Source organism: Gymnoscopelus braueri, assembly GCF_963280865.1.
Source record: "Gymnoscopelus braueri genome assembly, chromosome: 10".
NCBI lineage: Eukaryota > Metazoa > Chordata > Actinopteri > Myctophiformes > Myctophidae > Gymnoscopelus > Gymnoscopelus braueri.
This window is the reverse complement of record NC_137611.1, coordinates 794,253-811,973: the sequence shown is the minus strand read 5'-3', so window position 1 is coordinate 811,973 and position 17,721 is coordinate 794,253. Positions and strand designations below refer to the sequence as shown.

At 43.1% G+C, this 17,721-nt stretch overlaps 1 protein-coding gene across 1 annotated transcript in view; it reads right to left on the bottom strand.

Moving 5' to 3' along the window:
• Positions 1 to 3,195: 3,195 nt before the first annotated feature.
• The window catches only part of LOC308092826 (rap guanine nucleotide exchange factor 4-like), a gene marked incomplete at its 5' end in the record, with an annotated part of 28,995 nt that continues 14,469 nt past the window's right edge, over positions 3,196 to 17,721 (bottom strand). Inside the window, 9 exons of the mRNA XM_080438925.1 lie at positions 3,196 to 3,523; positions 6,438 to 6,492; positions 6,586 to 6,650; positions 7,804 to 7,891; positions 9,001 to 9,051; positions 12,174 to 12,264; positions 12,460 to 12,638; positions 14,280 to 14,405; positions 15,393 to 15,490. Of these exons, the coding sequence (XP_080295051.1) occupies positions 3,396 to 3,523; positions 6,438 to 6,492; positions 6,586 to 6,650; positions 7,804 to 7,891; positions 9,001 to 9,051; positions 12,174 to 12,264; positions 12,460 to 12,638; positions 14,280 to 14,405; positions 15,393 to 15,490 (881 nt within the window). The 3' untranslated portion in view covers positions 3,196 to 3,395. The remainder of the gene's footprint in view (positions 3,524 to 6,437; positions 6,493 to 6,585; positions 6,651 to 7,803; positions 7,892 to 9,000; positions 9,052 to 12,173; positions 12,265 to 12,459; positions 12,639 to 14,279; positions 14,406 to 15,392; positions 15,491 to 17,721) is intronic.

Below are 17,721 nucleotides of genomic sequence, written 5' to 3'. Positions count from 1 at the left end.
GAGCCTTCATTAGTATCATTGTAACAACCAGAATGGAACAGAGCCTTCATTAGTATCATTGTAACAACCAGAATGGAACAGAGCCTTCATTAGTATCATTGTAACAACCAGAATGTAACAGAGCCTTCATTAGTATCATTGGTAACAACCTGTGAAGGAAGTAAGGAAGAGGCCCAGTTTCTTTACAATATGGCCGCTGTGCATAGAGGCCTATTGAACTCTGTAAGAGATGTGTGGAGCCAATAATACTGTCTGTACGTGTCTGTTGCAGATTCTCCCCAAAAGTCTAGTTTTTTTTGCGACGTGGTAAAAACTGGACAGAATCCACAAGCTGTTTCCGCCAATCGATCGGCTCTTACCATGGCCCTCTGGGCTATGGGATATAGACAACCGACGGGCTTGTTGTTCCTCCTGGTTGTGGGAAGGAAAACTGAACATACATGAGTTCAGGAAACATGTTTCCTGAACTCAGACCAACACCGTTTTCCTCTCGGTTTCATCTCAACGGAAATCTTTGATCTGAACTACTGTAGGCTGAAGGGACTCACATCATAGAGTCTCTTATCATAGAGTCTTATCATAGAGTCTGTAGGCTGACGGGACTCACATCATAGAGTCTCTTATCATAGAGTCTTATCATAGAGTCTGTAGGCTGACGGGACTCACATCATAGAGTCTCTTATCATAGAGTCTTATCATAGAGTCTGTAGGCTGAAGGGACTCACATCATAGAGTCTCTTATCATAGAGTCTATTATCATAGAGTCTCTTATCATAGAGTCTTATCATAGAGTCTGTAGGCTGAAGGGACTCACATCATAGAGTCCCATAGAGTTTTGTTTTTCCAAAAAACTGGATATAAAGCTCATCAGGAGATTACTAGTAAAGTATAGAGTATGTATATATGCTCAGAATTCATATACGCATTGGTAAGACTTTATATCAAGGTTGGGTCTATAATGCATTATAATCACATTTATAATGCATTGTAATGCACTTATAAGGCATTATAACACTTGTTATAAATGTTTATAATTATGCAAAACAAGGTTTATGAAGTATTATAACTTATAATAATATAATTTAAGTGCTGATCATAATCATAAACTCAGTGGAACAGCACATTATAATACCAGGTAACACTTTACTTAAAGGTCGGGTCTATAATGCATTATAATGTCATTTATAATGCATCATAATGCATTGTAATGCGTCATAACACTTGTTATAAATGTTTATAATTATGCATAACAACTTAATAACAAAGACACTTAATAACTAGCTAAGTTAAGGTAGTTATAAAACATCAGAAACCTTGTTATGAGTTGTTATGCATGATTTATAACGAGTGCTTTAATGCCTTATAAGTGGACATTATAATGCATTATAAATGTGATTATAATGCATTATAGACCTGACCTTTAAGTAAAGTGTTTCTGATTGTTTGTCCAAAGACTGGATGTAATGCTCATCAGGAGATTACTAGTAAGTATAGTAATAGAGTATATATAGTACTCTATAAGTATAGAGTATGTATGCTCACAATTCATACACACATTATTATGTGTAGATTCAACACAGGAAACATGGACACTAAGATTGTAGATCTATAGATAGTATGTTTGAGGTTAAGAATTAGATTTGTGGGTTTGGAGGTTTGTTGAGCAGGGAATGCATCATCATGGTATTGTTTCACACTTCACTTCAGGGACACTCAGATATCAGATCTACAAATCTAATGCACAGAGCGACACATGTGTGTGAGGTTCAGTCATGCAGGAGATCGCCTTCTATACATTACACACCCATAAGGACCTGCTCGGCTCCTATAGCCTGGTGTAGCCAGACAACTATTCTTTAAAATATATAGCGTACATTTTAATTGTAGTTTCTGATAAGCAGCAAGTTATACACATGTATAAGTTATACACATGACAGACAGACAGACAGACAGACAGACAGACAGACAGACAGACAGACAGACAGACAGACAGACAGACAGACAGACAGACAGACAGACAGACCCGTCTTGGGACCGATTTGACCAAACATCCAATGTTTGACTGGAAGCGGTGGGGGGGAGGGGCATTAACTCGATCGGCTGAAGAAGACAGCCCAAGGCATGGCGACTCGTTCGCCTTGCCACTCGCTTAGCGGTGCCTCTTGTGGCCGGATGACTCCCATGGAACCACACTTAACGGTCAAACGTTTGCCGTTTGGTCACGCTTGTCCCAAGAAGACACGATGGGCCGTTTGTGGGGCGAGAGTGTGATGACGGAAGCATCTGAACATTGTGGGAGGACACGGTCTGGCTCCACAGACTACTTGGTTCACAGAGACACTCCCTAATTGTACTTCCTGTTCCAGAAGGTGTCAGCGTAACCGTTTCCTGCTCCGGGTCAGTTTCCCATAGCTTCATTTGATTGGCTCAGCAGCATGTTTACAATTTATAATGTAGTAATTTATCAGAGGCTCTTTATCCAGAGTAAACAAGGTAAACACATACATAGAATGTAGAGAGACAGTGTAGTGTCTCAGTAAACTAGGATCATAGAATACAGAGAGACAGTGTAGTGTCTCAGTAAACTATAGGATCATAGAATACAGAGACAGTGTAGTGTCTCAGTAAACTATAGGATCATAGAATACAGAGACAGTGTAGTGTCTCAGTAAACTATAGGATCATAGAATACATAGAGACAGTGTAGTGTCTCAGTAAACTATAGGATCATAGAATACAGAGACAGTGTAGTGTCTCAGTAAACTATAGGATCATAGAATACATAGAGACAGTGTAGTGTCTCAGTAAACTATAGGATCATAGAATACAGAGACAGTGTAGTGTCTCAGTAAACTATAGGATCATAGAATACAGAGACAGTGTAGTGTCTCAGTAAACTAGGATCAAAGGTAAACCATGAACCTAGCATCAGTCTAAACAGTATAATATCTGTACATAGAAACTGTATCCACACACAGGTGTGTTTCAGAGCCAATCAAACAAAGCTATGGGAAACTGAGTCTGAAGAGGAAACGGGTGTGCTGCCACCTTGTGGAGAAAGGAACTATTCCACACAGACACACCGGAGACCACCTGGGACCCCCTCAAGGACCCCTGGGGGGTCCGCAGACCCCACGTTGAGCTCGTTTACATAGTTCCTGAACACAATTAACAGATGGGCTGAGGAAAAAGCACGCAGCTGATTGGTTGCTTTCTTCCCAGGAAGAGGGAGGGGTTTCGGGTGACACAGTACAACTGGCTCTCTGATTGGCTGGGTATCACAGGGTCTTAATGACGGTGGTGATTGGCTACCGTCCACGCGTGTCCGTTAGTGCGGGCAGGGCGTGGCTATATCCGGATGATGATGAGGTCACAGAGAAGGCGGGGCCAGAGGCTCATGTCCGCCGGGGCTCCAGCCTATAGGAGAGCTGCGTCAACGTCCGCTGGTTGTCAATCACAGACAGCTTCCTGACATAACCCCTGACCTCTGCATGATTCTTATTGGGCTGACATATGTCAGGATCTGATAGAGAGACATAGAGATACAGAGAGAGAGAGAGAGAGAGAGAGAGAGAGAGAGAGAGAGAGAGAGAGAGAGAGAGAGAGAGAGAGAGAGACAGAGACAGAGCGAGAAAGACAGACAGACAGACAGACAGACAGACAGACAGACAGACAGACAGAGTTTAAAGTACCAAAATGTAGAAATACATACATACATATTAAACATTTTGATTGAGTAAAAATACAAAAGTCTTGGCATCAAATTATACTTCAGGCGCAAACAACTCAGTCAGCTCCATATATGGGCACAACTCAGTCAGCTCCATATATGGGCACAACTCAGTCAGCTCCATATATGGGCACAACTTAGTCAGCTCCATATATGGGCACAACTCAGTCAGCTCCATATATGGGCACAACTCAGTCAGCTCCATATATGGGCACAACTCAGTCAGCTCCATATATGGGCACAACTCAGTCAGCTCCATATATGTGCACAACTCAGTCAGCTCCATATATGGGCACAACTCAGTCAGCTCCATATATGGGCACAACTCAGTCAGCTCCATAGGCACAACTTAGTCAGCTCCATATATGGGCACAACTCAGTCAGCTCCATATATGGGCACAAAGGGACAAACAACTCAGTCAGCTCCATATATGGGCACAAAGGGAGCATGCCCATACGAGTTACATTAATGAGGGACAGAAACAGAGCGGTCACATGGTTCATGTAAACTCTACATAGTGACAAACACTAATAGACAGTGGATAGATGGATAGATGGATAGATAGATAGATGGACTGACAGACAGATATCTCCATATATGGGCATATCAGTCGGATCGGCGGTGCCACGTAGGTGTGAGGGCCGCGTAGCAGACCGAACCTCTAATGAAGTAAAAGTACTCATAATGAAGTATAAAAGTACTAATTATGAAGTAAACATACTCATAATTAAGTAAAAGTACTCATTCTCTCCACCAGGCCGAAGGCAAGGCAAGAGAGTATGTTTTGCACCCTGTCCGTCCTTCTGTCTGTGAACAGCTAATGTCTGTGAACAGTAATGTCTGTGAACAGCTAATGTCCTTCTGTCTGTGAACAGCTAATGTCTGTGAACAGTAATGTCTGTGAACAGCTAATGTCCTTCTGTCTGTGAACAGCTAATGTCCTTCTGTCTGTGAACAGCTAATGTCTGTGAACAGTAATGTCTGTGAACAGCTAATGTCCTTCTGTCTGTGAACAGCTAATGTCCTTCTGTCTGTGAACAGCTAATGTCTGTGAACAGCTAATGTCTGTGAACAGCTAATGTCCTTCTGTCTGTGAACAGCTAATGTCCTTCTGTCTGCGAACAGCTAATGTCCTTCTGTCTGTGAACAGTAATGTCTGTGAACAGCTAATGTCCTTCTGTCTGTGAACAGCTAATGTCCTTCTGTCTGTGAACAGCTAATGTCCTTCTGTCTGTGAACAGCTAATGTCCTTCTGTCTGTGAACAGCTAATGTCCTTCTGTCTGTGAACAGCTAATGTCCTTCTGTCTGTGAACAGCTAATGTCTGTGAACAGCTAATGTCTGTGAACAGCTAATGTCCTTCTGTCTGTGAACAGCTAATGTCCTTCTGTCTGTGAACAGCTAATGTCCTTCTGTCTGTGAACAGTAATGTCTGTGAACAGCTAATGTCCTTCTGTCTGTGAACAGCTAATGTCCTTCTGTCTGTGAACAGCTAATGTCCTTCTGTCTGTGAACAGTAATGTCTGTGAACAGCTAATGTCCTTCTGTCTGTGAACAGCTAATGTCCTTCTGTCTGTGAACAGCTAATGTCCTTCTGTCTGTGAACAGTAATGTCTGTGAACAGCTAATGTCTGTGAACAGCTAATGTCTGTGAACAGCTAATGTCCTTCTGTCTGTGAACAGCTAATGTCCTTCTGTCTGTGAACAGTAATGTCTGTGAACAGCTAATGTCCTTCTGTCTGTGAACAGCTAATGTCCTTCTGTCTGTGAACAGCTAATGTCCTTCTGTCTGTGAACAGTAATGTCTGTGAACAGCTAATGTCCTTCTGTCTGTGAACAGCTAATGTCCTTCTGTCTGTGAACAGCTAATGTCCTTCTGTCTGTGAACAGTAATGTCTGTGAACAGCTAATGTCCTTCTGTCTGTGAACAGCTAATGTCCTTCTGTCTGTGAACAGCTAATGTCCTTCTGTCTGTGAACAGTAATGTCTGTGAACAGCTAATGTCCTTCTGTCTGTGAACAGCTAATGTCCTTCTGTCTGTGAACAGCTAATGTCCTTCTGTCTGTGAACAGCTAATGTCTGTGAACAGCTAATGTCCTTCTGTCTGTGAACAGCTAATGTCCTTCTGTCTGTGAACAGCTAATGTCCTTCTGTCTGTGAACAGCTAATGTCTGTGAACAGTAATGTCCTTCTGTCTGTGAACAGTAATGTCTGTGAACAGCTAATGTCAGCTAATGTCTGTGAACAGCTAATGTCCTTCTGTCTGTGAACAGCTAATGTCCTTCTGTCTGTGAACAGCTAATGTCCTTCTGTCTGTGAACAGCTAATGTCCTTCTGTCTGTGAACAGCTAATGTCCTTCTGTCTGTGAACAGCTAATGTCTGTGAACAGTAATGTCTGTGAACAGCTAATGTCTGTGAACAGTAATGTCTGTGAACAGCTAATGTCTGTGAACAGCTAATGTCTGTGAACAGTAATGTCTGTGAACAGCTAATGTCCGTCACCGTTGGCCTGATCACAGCCACACTTTGCACACACACTCCCTGGATGCCAATTCAGAACCTCTGCCCCAAATCTTTCAATTTTTTCACGTGGGCCTGTTATAGCGCCACCAGGTGGCCGATTCTACCTGACCTGGCGGGAGACCTGTGCTCCGAGGAGCACTTTTTCTAGTTGTAAATGTAACGATAAATGACAGACAGACTTACTGAACGGCTGGCTTCTGCAGTGTCTCACTTGACGGATGGTGTTAGCTATGATACGCTGTAATAATAATAATAATATTGTAATAATAACAATACTGAAGGTTTCTTAATCATTATGTCTATGTTTATGAGGAATAGCAGACAGACTCACCATCTTCTCAAAGTTCACCATGTTGTCGATTAATGTCTTGTTGCCCTCATGTGTGAACGTCATGTCTGTCCACAAACACAATGCAAACAGATGAACATATGATATATAGTATCAGTATTCTATTACAGTTAGGGGTTTAGTGCCTTTCTGCAGGGACACCAGGACACATTGCCAGGGCTCAAACCCGGGACCTTTTGTTTCCCAGGTTTCCTCTCAGCAGACAGAAAACGTACGTAACGTAGGTTTTCTCCTCTTCAAACTCACTCAAGTTAAATACTTTGATGTGTCGTTGCGTTTTATTAATCTGAAATCTGCAAAAAAAAAGTCACGCACAACATCCTTGCACACTGAGTCCGATGCGTATCATTTATATTCGTTGCAATGTTTTCGCAGAACGAAAAAAAAATGGAGTCATCGAGCAGAGAAGATGATTTTGTGGTCCTGTGATTTTTGAAAAAAAGAAAAGAGAATATTGGGTTCATTCCATCCTCATTCTATCCGTTCTAGAGTTTCACACGTTGTACAAGAAGCTGCAACATTATCCCGACTGTTTCAGAGTTGCTTTTAGGATGTCAGTGGTCCAGTTTGATGCTTTGCTAGCAACACTGGAGCCACATATTAAAAAGAAGACCACAAACTTCTGTGAACCAATTGATGCAAAAGAGCGGCTGGCAGTATGTCTACGGTAGCGCACGCACACACACACACACACACACACACACACACACACACACACACACACACACACACACACACTCACACTCACACTCACACTCACACACACACACACACACAGTAAAGTGCGCGCTAGGGCTCTGAATCTGCATATAGGCTATTCACTTCAGGACGAGATTAATCAACTTCTCAGCCGACATGGTGGAATCAAAACAACTTCAAGTATGGTGGCTCTGGATGGACACAACACTGCTCAAAAGGCAAAAGACAGCTGCGGAAAACGCAAATAATCGACCCTGCTCCGAAAAGCGGATGAAATATTCAGCGGCAGTGTGCCAACGTGAGTGATGTAACATGAGGTCGGTTTGTTTTTTTACCTGCTCGGAAATTCGCCACGGTTATTCAGCCCAAAAAACGCACCAGTGTGCAAGGACCTATAGTGTGTACCTTTAAGCAGCAGTGTGTAGTACATAGTGTGTACCTTTAAGCAGCAGTGTGTAGTACATAGTGTGCAGTACATAGTGTGTAGTACATAGTGTGTACCTTTAAGCAGCAGAGGCATGAAGGGGATGATGGGAGGTTCCAACTTGGTGACAGTGAGTCGGTACGCTCTGTGATTCCTGGACGGGTCCTGCACACGCACGCACGCACGCACGCACGCACGCACGCACGCACGCACGCACGCACGCACGCACGCACGCACACACACACACACACACACACACACACACACACACACACACACACACACACACACACACACACACACACACACACACACACACACACACACACACACACACACACACACACACACACACACACACAAACACACACCACATTATGGCTTTGCCAGCCTAGGCTGGCTCAGGGTGGAAGACAGGGTTAAACAACTAAAAATGGGTCTGGTCTTCAAAATTGTAAATGCAGATTTGCCCGACACCCACAGCCACGAAACTAGAGGGAGCGTAAACAACAATCTGGTACCACCCACCCATAAAACAAACATGGGCAAATTCTCCTTCTATAGCACAGCCACCAAGGAATGGAATAGTCTAACCCCATCCCTCAAAAAATGCAGTTCGCTGGGCTCATTCAAAACAGCCCTAAAAACCCATCTTTCTGGAGGCCGAAAGAGGAGCTAGTACCAGTTTCCCTGTAGACAGACGACCCCCCCCCTCCTCTTTTTGTACATATTTTGTATTTCCTCATGCTTTTTTTGTATATCATTTTTATTTTTCCATGCTTCCCCCCCCCCCTTTTTTTTTGTACATATATTTTTTAAATGCTTTTTTTGTACATAGTGGTATTTTTTCTGTATTATCTGTATTTTCATGTTGATTTTTGAACTGTTTGGTTGCTACTATATATGTCTATGAAATTAACTCAAGGACCCCAACGGAAACAAGTCCGCAAGGACTTTTTTGGCCGGACCTTTTAGACAAAAGCATTATAAATGTAACTGTGTTGTTTTACATTCTTTTGCCTAATAAAAATGTCAATCAATCAATCAATGGTGTCAGAGCAGTAGAATGAGAACTTTACAATGTTTGTTCTACATGTGGGAGATACCAGATCATTGACACTCCCTCTAGTGGTGTGTCTGTGGATGACACTCACTCTGGAGAAGTAGTTAGACAGGTATGAGGGTGTTGAGTGTACTGTCTGAATATCTTAAATACTAACTAAACCCAGTCATATCTGCTTAACCCTGAGCACAGATATAACACAGCTACTCACCATCATGCTCTCAAATTCAGCATAAAACTTTTTAAACTTGCCGGGGAGTTTCTAGAGAGAGAGAGAGAGAGAGAGAGAGAGAGAGAGAGAGAGAGAGAGAGAGAGAGAGAGAGAGAGAGAGAGAGAGAGAGACAGACTTAGTAGATCATAATGATTGTTGTATTAAAACAAGATGTAGCAACTTGTCCTCAACATAGGACTGACATTTCAAGAGAACAAGACAAGGATATATTTAATATATCTCTGTTGTCGGTTAGAAACCAAATATGTCCAAAATATAAACTTTTTAGGAAGTGGAACAAATGTTATGTGTTTAGAACAACACAACTCTGCCTCATCAAGGTTGGTATGGTGACTTTATACATCGTCAGATACTTGAATGTGTCTTTATATTATCATCACTTTACCCAAATACATTATATTATTATTATATTATCATCACTTTACCCACATACATTATATTATTATTATATTAAATACTTTATATTATCATCACTTTACCCACATACATTATATTATTAATATATTAAATACTTTATATTATCATCACTTTACCCAAATAGAGTCATCTTTAATGTCCACTGAATCAGAGGCTCTGCCGTAAACATTGTGAAAATAAATTATGTCCATTTTTGTATAATGAAGCCTTTTTTTTGACCATGTGATGTAATTTTCTTTTTTTCTTAGAGTCCCCAGTAGGTTGTGTAGGCTGTCAATAAATGCATTCCAGATACACAGTGAACAACACCAAGTTAAGAAGAACAACCCCAAGTTAAGAAGAACAACCCCAAGTTAAAGGAGAATTCCGGACAAATTAAGTGTTATCTTTGATGTCTCGTTACTCACCTACCGATGTGAAAAGTAGCGTTCTTTTTTTTCATATATTCCCCTGTCGTCATTTTTTAAACACCCTCCGTTGTTATAATGGGAGCGTGAGGGTTAGTGAAGTTCGTCTATTATAACCGACGCAATGTTATTTTTTTCTCTACTACGATTCATTGTAGAGTCTCATGATAGTCAAACATGCGCTGAAAATTCCTGCGAGCCTGCCGTTAATGGCGAACGATTTAACACTGGTTGCTTGTTTCCAGAATCTGGCAACACGAGTTGCCAGGTTCTGGAAGAAACAAGCAACCAGTGTTAAATCGTTCGCCATTGACGGCAGCCTCGCAGATAGTTTCAACGCATGTTTGACTATCATGAGACTCTACTATGAATACTAGTAGTGAAAAAAACAACTTTGCGTCGGTTATAATAGACGAATTTCACTAACCCTCACGCTCCCATTATAACAACGGAGGGTGTTTAAAAAATGACGACAGGGGAATATATGAAAAAAAAGAACGCTACTTTTCACATCGGTAGGTGAGTAACGAGACATCAAAGATAACACTTAATTTGTCCGGAATTCTCCTTTAAGAAGAACAACACCAAGTTAAGAAGAACAACCCCAAGTTAAGAAGAACAACCCCAAGTTAAGAAGAACAACACCAAGTTAAGAAGAACAACCCCAAGTTAAGAAGAACAACACCAAGTTAAGAAGAACAACCCCAAGTTAAGAAGAACAACCCCAAGTTAAGAAGAACAACACCAAGTTAAGAAGAACAACACCAAGTTAAGAAGAACAACACCAAGTTAAGAAGAACAACACCAAGTTAAGAAGAGCAACACCAAGTTAAGAAGAACAACACCAAGTTAAGAAGAACAACCCCAAGTTAAGAAGAACAACACCAAGTTAAGAAGAACAACCCCAAGTTAAGAAGAACAACCCCAAGTTAAGAAGAACAACACCAAGTTAAGAAGAACAACCCCAAGTTAAGAAGAACAACCCCAAGTTAAGAAGAACAACACCAAGTTAAGAAGAACAACACCAAGTTAAGAAGAGCAACACCAAGTTAAGAAGAACAACACCAAGTTAAGAAGAACAACCCCAAGTTAAGAAGAACAACCCCAAGTTAAGAAGAACAACCCCAAGTTAAGAAGAACAACACCAAGTTAAGAAGAACAACACCAAGTTAAGAAGAGCAACACCAAGTTAAGAAGAACAACACCAAGTTAAGAAGAACAACCCCAAGTTAAGAAGAACAACACCAAGTTAAGAAGAACAACACCAAGTTAAGAAGAGCAACACCAAGTTAAGAAGAACAACCCCAAGTTAAGAAGAACAACACCAAGTTAAGAAGAACAACACCAAGTTAAGAAGAACAACCCCAAGTTAAGAAGAACAACACCAAGTTAAGAAGAACAACACCAAGTTAAGAAGAACAACACCAAGTTAAGAAGAACAACACCAAGTTAAGAAGAACAACCCCAAGTTAAGAAGAACAACACCAAGTTAAGAAGAACAACACCAAGTTAAGAAGAACAACACCAAGTTAAGAAGAACAACACCAAGTTAAGAAGAACAACACCAAGTTAAGAAGAACAACACCAAGTTAAGAAGAACAACCCCAAGTTAAGAAGAACAACACCAAGTTAAGAAGAACAACACCAAGTTAAGAAGAACAACACCAAGTTAAGAAGAACAACCCCAAGTTAAGAAGAACATCCCCAAGTTAAGAAGAACAACCCCAAGTTAAGAAGAACAACCCCAAGTTAAGAAGAACAACACCAAGTTAAGAAGAACAACACCAAGTTAAGAAGAACAACACCAAGTTAAGAAGAACAACACCAAGTTAAGAAGAACAACCCCAAGTTAAGAAGAACAACCCCAAGTTAAGAAATACACTCACAGAACCTTTCCACATTGTTTATAGTCACCCTTTTGGTTGCATTATTTCCATTATTGTCATCTTTACTTCTATAGTCATTCCACACAAAACATGACCCAGAATGTAAGGATGTGTGACTTTATGACCCTTATGCTTAATGTAAACCCTTATGCTTAATGTAAACCCTTATGCTTAATGTAAACCCTTATGCTTAATGTAAACCCTTATGCTTAATGTAAACCCTTATGCTTAATGTAAACCCTTATGCTTAATGTAAACCCTTATGCTTAATGTAAACCCTTATGCGTAATGTAAACCCTTATGCTTAATGTAAACCCTTATGCTTGATGTAAACCCTTATGCTTAATGTAAACCCTTATGCTTAATGTAAACCCTTATGCTTAATGTAAGGATGTGTGACTTTATGACCCTTATGCTCAGAGTTATAACTATGAGTCTTACCTCCCATGTCTGAGTCAGTCTGCTCACTGCAGGGTTGCTCATCCCCATGATGATGGCAAAGAACGAGTTCAGGTTCTTAAACTCCCGACAGCTACAAACACACACACACACACACACACACACACACACACACACACACACACACACACACACACACACACACACACACACACACACACACACACACACACACACACACACACACACACACACACACACACACACATTAAGTACATTTTGATACCACTACTTTTGTACTTTTACTCAGTGATGTTCCAGTACTCACTGTGCAGCGATCTTGATGAACTTCTTCAGCAGCTGGACTCTCTTGCTCAGCTGGCCACACAGACACACCTCGGTGACGACCCACAGCTGCACCTCGTTGAACCTCCTCAGGAACAGCTCCAGGTTGGCCCTGGTCCTCCTGAAGCTCTGAGCTCCAAACGTGTGGTAGAGCAACTCATGCTGGGAGGGGAGAGACAGATTGACAGATGGAGACAGACAGGGAGACATGGACCTTCTCTAAAACATCCTGGACAACGCTCCACACGTCCTAGACTCTTCTCTCTTCTCTAAAACACCCTGGACAACGCTCCACACGTCCTAGACTCTTCTCCCATCTCTAAAACACCCTGGACAACGCTCCACACGTCCTAGACTCTTCTCTCTTCTCTAAAACATCCTGGACAACGCTCCACACGTCCTAGACTCTTCTCCCTTCTCTAAAACACCCTGGACAACGCTCCACACGTCCTAGACTCTTCTCTCTTCTCTAAAACACCCTGGACAACGCTCCACACGTCCTACACTCTTCTCTCTTCTCTAAAACATCCTGGACAACGCTCCACACGTCCTACACTCTTCTCCCTTCTCTAAAACACCCTGGACAACGCTCCACACGTCCTAGACTCTTCTCTCTTCTCTAAAACACCCTGGACAACGCTCCACACGTCCTAGACTCTTCTCTCTTCTCTAAAACACTCTGGACAACGCTCCACACGTCCTAGACTCTTCTCTCTTCTCTAAAACATCCTGGACAACGCTCCACACGTCCTAGACTCTTCTCTCTTCTCTAAAACATCCTGGACAACGCTCCACACGTCCTAGACTCTTCTCTCTTCTCTAAAACACCCTGGACAACGCTCCACACGTCCTAGACTCTTCTCTCTTCTCTAAAACATCCTGGACAACGCTCCACACGTCCTAGACTCTTCTCTCTTCTCTAAAACACCCTGGACAACGCTCCACACGTCCTAGACTCTTCTCTCTTCTCTAAAACACTCTGGACAACGCTCCACACGTCCTAGACTCTTCTCTCTTCTCTAAAACACCCTGGACAACGCTCCACACGTCCTAGACTCTTCTCTCTTCTCTAAAACACCCTGGACAACGCTCCACACGTCCTAGACTCTTCTCTCTTCTCTAAAACACCCTGGACAACGCTCCACACGCCCTAGACTCTTCTCTCTTCTCTAAAACATCCTGGACAACGCTCCACACGTCCTAGACTCTTCTCTCTTCTCTAAAACACCCTGGACAACGCTCCACACGTCCTAGACTCTTCTCTCTTCTCTAAAACACCCTGGACAACGCTCCACACGTCCTAGACTCTTCTCTCTTCTCTAAAACACCCTGGACAACGCTCCACACGTCCTAGACTCTTCTCTCTTCTCTAAAACACTCTGGACAACGCTCCACACGTCCTAGACTCTTCTCTCTTCTCTAAAACACTCTGGACAACGCTCCACACGTCCTAGACTCTTCTCTCTTCTCTAAAACACTCTGGACAACGCTCCACACGTCCTAGACTCTTCTCTCTTCTCTAAAACACCCTGGACAACGCTCCACACGTCCTAGACTCTTCTCTCTTCTCTAAAACACTCTGGACAACGCTCCACACGTCCTAGACTCTTCTCTCTTCTCTAAAACACTCTGGACAACGCTCCACACGTCCTAGACTCTTCTCCCTTCTGGCTCCCAAACTGTGGAACAAACTCCCCATTGCAGTTCGATGTATGTATGTATGTATGTGAGTGCGTGCATGCGTGCGTGCATGCGTGCGTGCCTGTATGTATGTATATATAGTATACATATATATATATATACCTCATGTACACAGCTGAACAGCTCCCAGTCATACAGGGTCATCTGATAGGCCAGGTCTTTAGAACTCATCAGCTCAAAACTGGACATAGAGCCTCCTGAGGGACCCTCCTGATCTGGAAGAGGGGTCTGTCTCACACACACACACACACACACACACACACACACACACACACACACACACACACACACACACACACACACACACACACACACACACACACACACACACACACACACACACACACACAGTGAATTTGATGGTTTGGATTTCTCACCTTTTATTTTGTGGTATTTCACCTGTTTCCACCCTCAATACCTGTATGTTTAACACAGTCCTCTAATAGATAACCCTCTGGAACAAAGTATCATTTCCATAATGATGTACCAACCATTGAGCTATATGGTATCAACCCATACCAATACAAAGAGGTTATGTATTATGTACCAACCATTGAGCTATATGGTATCAACCCATACCAATACAAAGAGGTTGCACACACTGCATCCTTCTTTTTTCTCTCATGGCAAAATCTTATCCCCCCTGTTAGCAGAGACTAACATCACCTATGGCTATAGTGACCAATCTGACACGTTAGGGAGACAAAAGGAATCGTCTTCCCGATTGGCCATTCCAACCCATCGTCTTCCCTGATTAGCCAACTCAACCTATCAGCTTTACAGATTGGCCGCGCTTCGTGAGACATGTGTGCCTCTGTACCAATATATGTAGTAAGCACAGTACTACTCCATTCTGTTACAGAGAACGAGATAACACATCTAAAAGCATCTAGACGAGTTCATCTATTGGGATATCTAAGAATTCCATGTCATTTGTGCATATTTCAGGCCGGATGGCAAGTTGAAAACGCCTTAGTTTGAGGACAGTTTTTGATTTCTTCTTGCTATGTTATTTTCGAGCTGCGTTCGCTTCCCGCGTTCGCGCGTCTTACTTGTAACGTGTATAGTGTGTCACCAAGGAATCTGCTACTGATCAGTCCAGTGGTGTTCAAGATTAGCTGTGGACACGCACACGCACACGCACACGCACACGCACACACACACACACACACACACACACACACACACACACACACACACACACACACGCCTCACCAGGGCGTTGAGCTGGTCTCTAGGACAGGCGAACAGACGACCGTTGACGCCCAGAGTAGAAAACACAGAAACATCGTTGGGTTTCAGCAGCTGTTTCTCTGCAATAAAACAACATACAACAAATACATACAGTATAATAACAACATACAATAAATACATACAGTATAACCACAACATACAATAAATACATACAGTATAATAACAACATACAATAAATACATACAGTATAATAACAACATACAGTAATAGAACAGCATACAATAAAACAAGACCAGGAGACCTGGTTCTGCCAGACCCAGAATAAGTACTCTATAAGATCAGAGCACTACGTCACCGGTCTTCACATGACGTGTCAGCCTGTGTCTATGCCCATGTATGGACGAAAGGGGGACAGACTTTTTTGGCTGGGGCCGGAGGACAAAGTGACCATGCCCATGTATGGACGAAACAGGTACAAAGCCTCATGTAAGCCCGACCCCTTGGGTCTGGCAAACATACAGTATGACCAAAATGATGTCATCAATTTACTTGTTTATTATTACAACTAGATGTGAGGCCTGATGTTGTCCATGAATTGCTGGAGTTGGATCTTTCCATATTGGCAACAGTCACGGAAGGACTTCTTACCGACAGGACCTTCTGATGTTTAGCAGGGGAACATGACAGCGTGGCATGAATTGCAGACGCTATCCATAGTTGGTGTGAAAGTCAACTATTTCTGTGGTGGAGGTGTCCATGCTCTTCTGAAGTTTCTGTCCTGTTTTGTGGTCCTTTACGCTTTACGCTCTTGCTTTTACAGCGTGTTGCGTTTAGATGTTCTCCTGCACCACGGAAACACTTGGCGTTTCGGGTCCGAAATCGCTGCCGAACTTCGGAGCTTTTGTCAATGATATAGTAGTAAGATAGTAAGATAAGATAAGATGTAGTAAGATAGTAAGATAAGATAAGATGTAGTCATTTTATCAGACGCTCTTTATCCAGAGTGACCTAGTCAAAAGCCTCAGTGCAGCGCGGAACAAAATGTCGCTATAGCAGCGCGGAACAAAATGTCGCTATAGCAGCGCGGAACAAAATGTCGCTATAGCAGCGCGGAACAAAATGTCGCTATAGCAGCGCGGAACAAAATGTCGCTATAGCAGCGCGGAACAAAATGTCGCTATAGCAGCGCGGAACAAAATGTCGCTATACCGGCGCGTTTCACTGTCTTAGCGCTCCTTCAGCAGCCGCTGCTTCTAAATGTCGGCACTTTTGGGCGATAGTTCTGTCCTCTTTCACTTTCTACACGCCGTTTGGTGCCCCCCCCAACTCCCCCTCACGTTGGTGCCCTGTGCTTCAGCACCTAAAGCCCTTGCTGCCCCAGACTGCCCCAGACTGCCCCAGACTGCCCCAGACTGCCCCAGACCGCCCCAGACTGCCTCAGACTGCCCCAGACTGCCCCAGACTGCCTCAGACTGCCCCAGACTGCCCCAGACTGCCCCAGACTGCCTCAGACTGCCCCAGACTGCCCCAGACCGCCCCAGACCGCCCCAGACCGCCCCAGACTGCCTCAGACTGCCCCAGACTGCCTCAGACTGCCCCAGACTGCCCCAGACTGCCCCAGACTGCCCCAGACTGCCTCAGACTGCCCCAGACTGCCCCAGACTGCCTCAGACTGCCCCAGACTGCCCCAGACTGCCTCAGACTGCCCCAGACTGCCCAGCCCTTCTGGCATCTGCCAGAACTGCCAGACCATCCAATCCGGGCCCTGGCTTTGTTCCATTCTGGTCAAACACAGTCAGTCAGGTGAAACACTCTGCTACACCAGTGGGTCCATTTGGTTCCATGTGTACACTCTCAAACTTTGAGAACCACTGTGTTACACTAAATGGAACAGAGCCTTCATTAGAACCACTGTGTTACACTAAATGGAACAGAACCTTCATTAGAACCACTGTGTTACACTAAATGGAACAGAGCCTTCATTAGAACCACTGTGTTACACTAAATGGAACAGAGCCTTCATTAGAACCTCTGTGTTACACTAAATGGAACAGAGCCTTCATTAGAACCACTGTGCTACACTAAATGGAACAGAGCCTTCATTAGAACCACTGTGTTACACTAAATGGAACAGAGCCTTCATTAGAACCACTGTGCTACACTAAATGGAACAGAGCCTTCATTAGAACCACTGTGTTACACTAAATGGAACAGAGCCTTCATTAGAACCACTGTGTTACACTAAATGGAACAGAGCCTTCAATAGAACCACTGTGCTACACTAAATGGAACAGAGCCTTCATTAGAACCACTGTGTTACACTAAATGGAACAGAGCCTTCATTAGAACC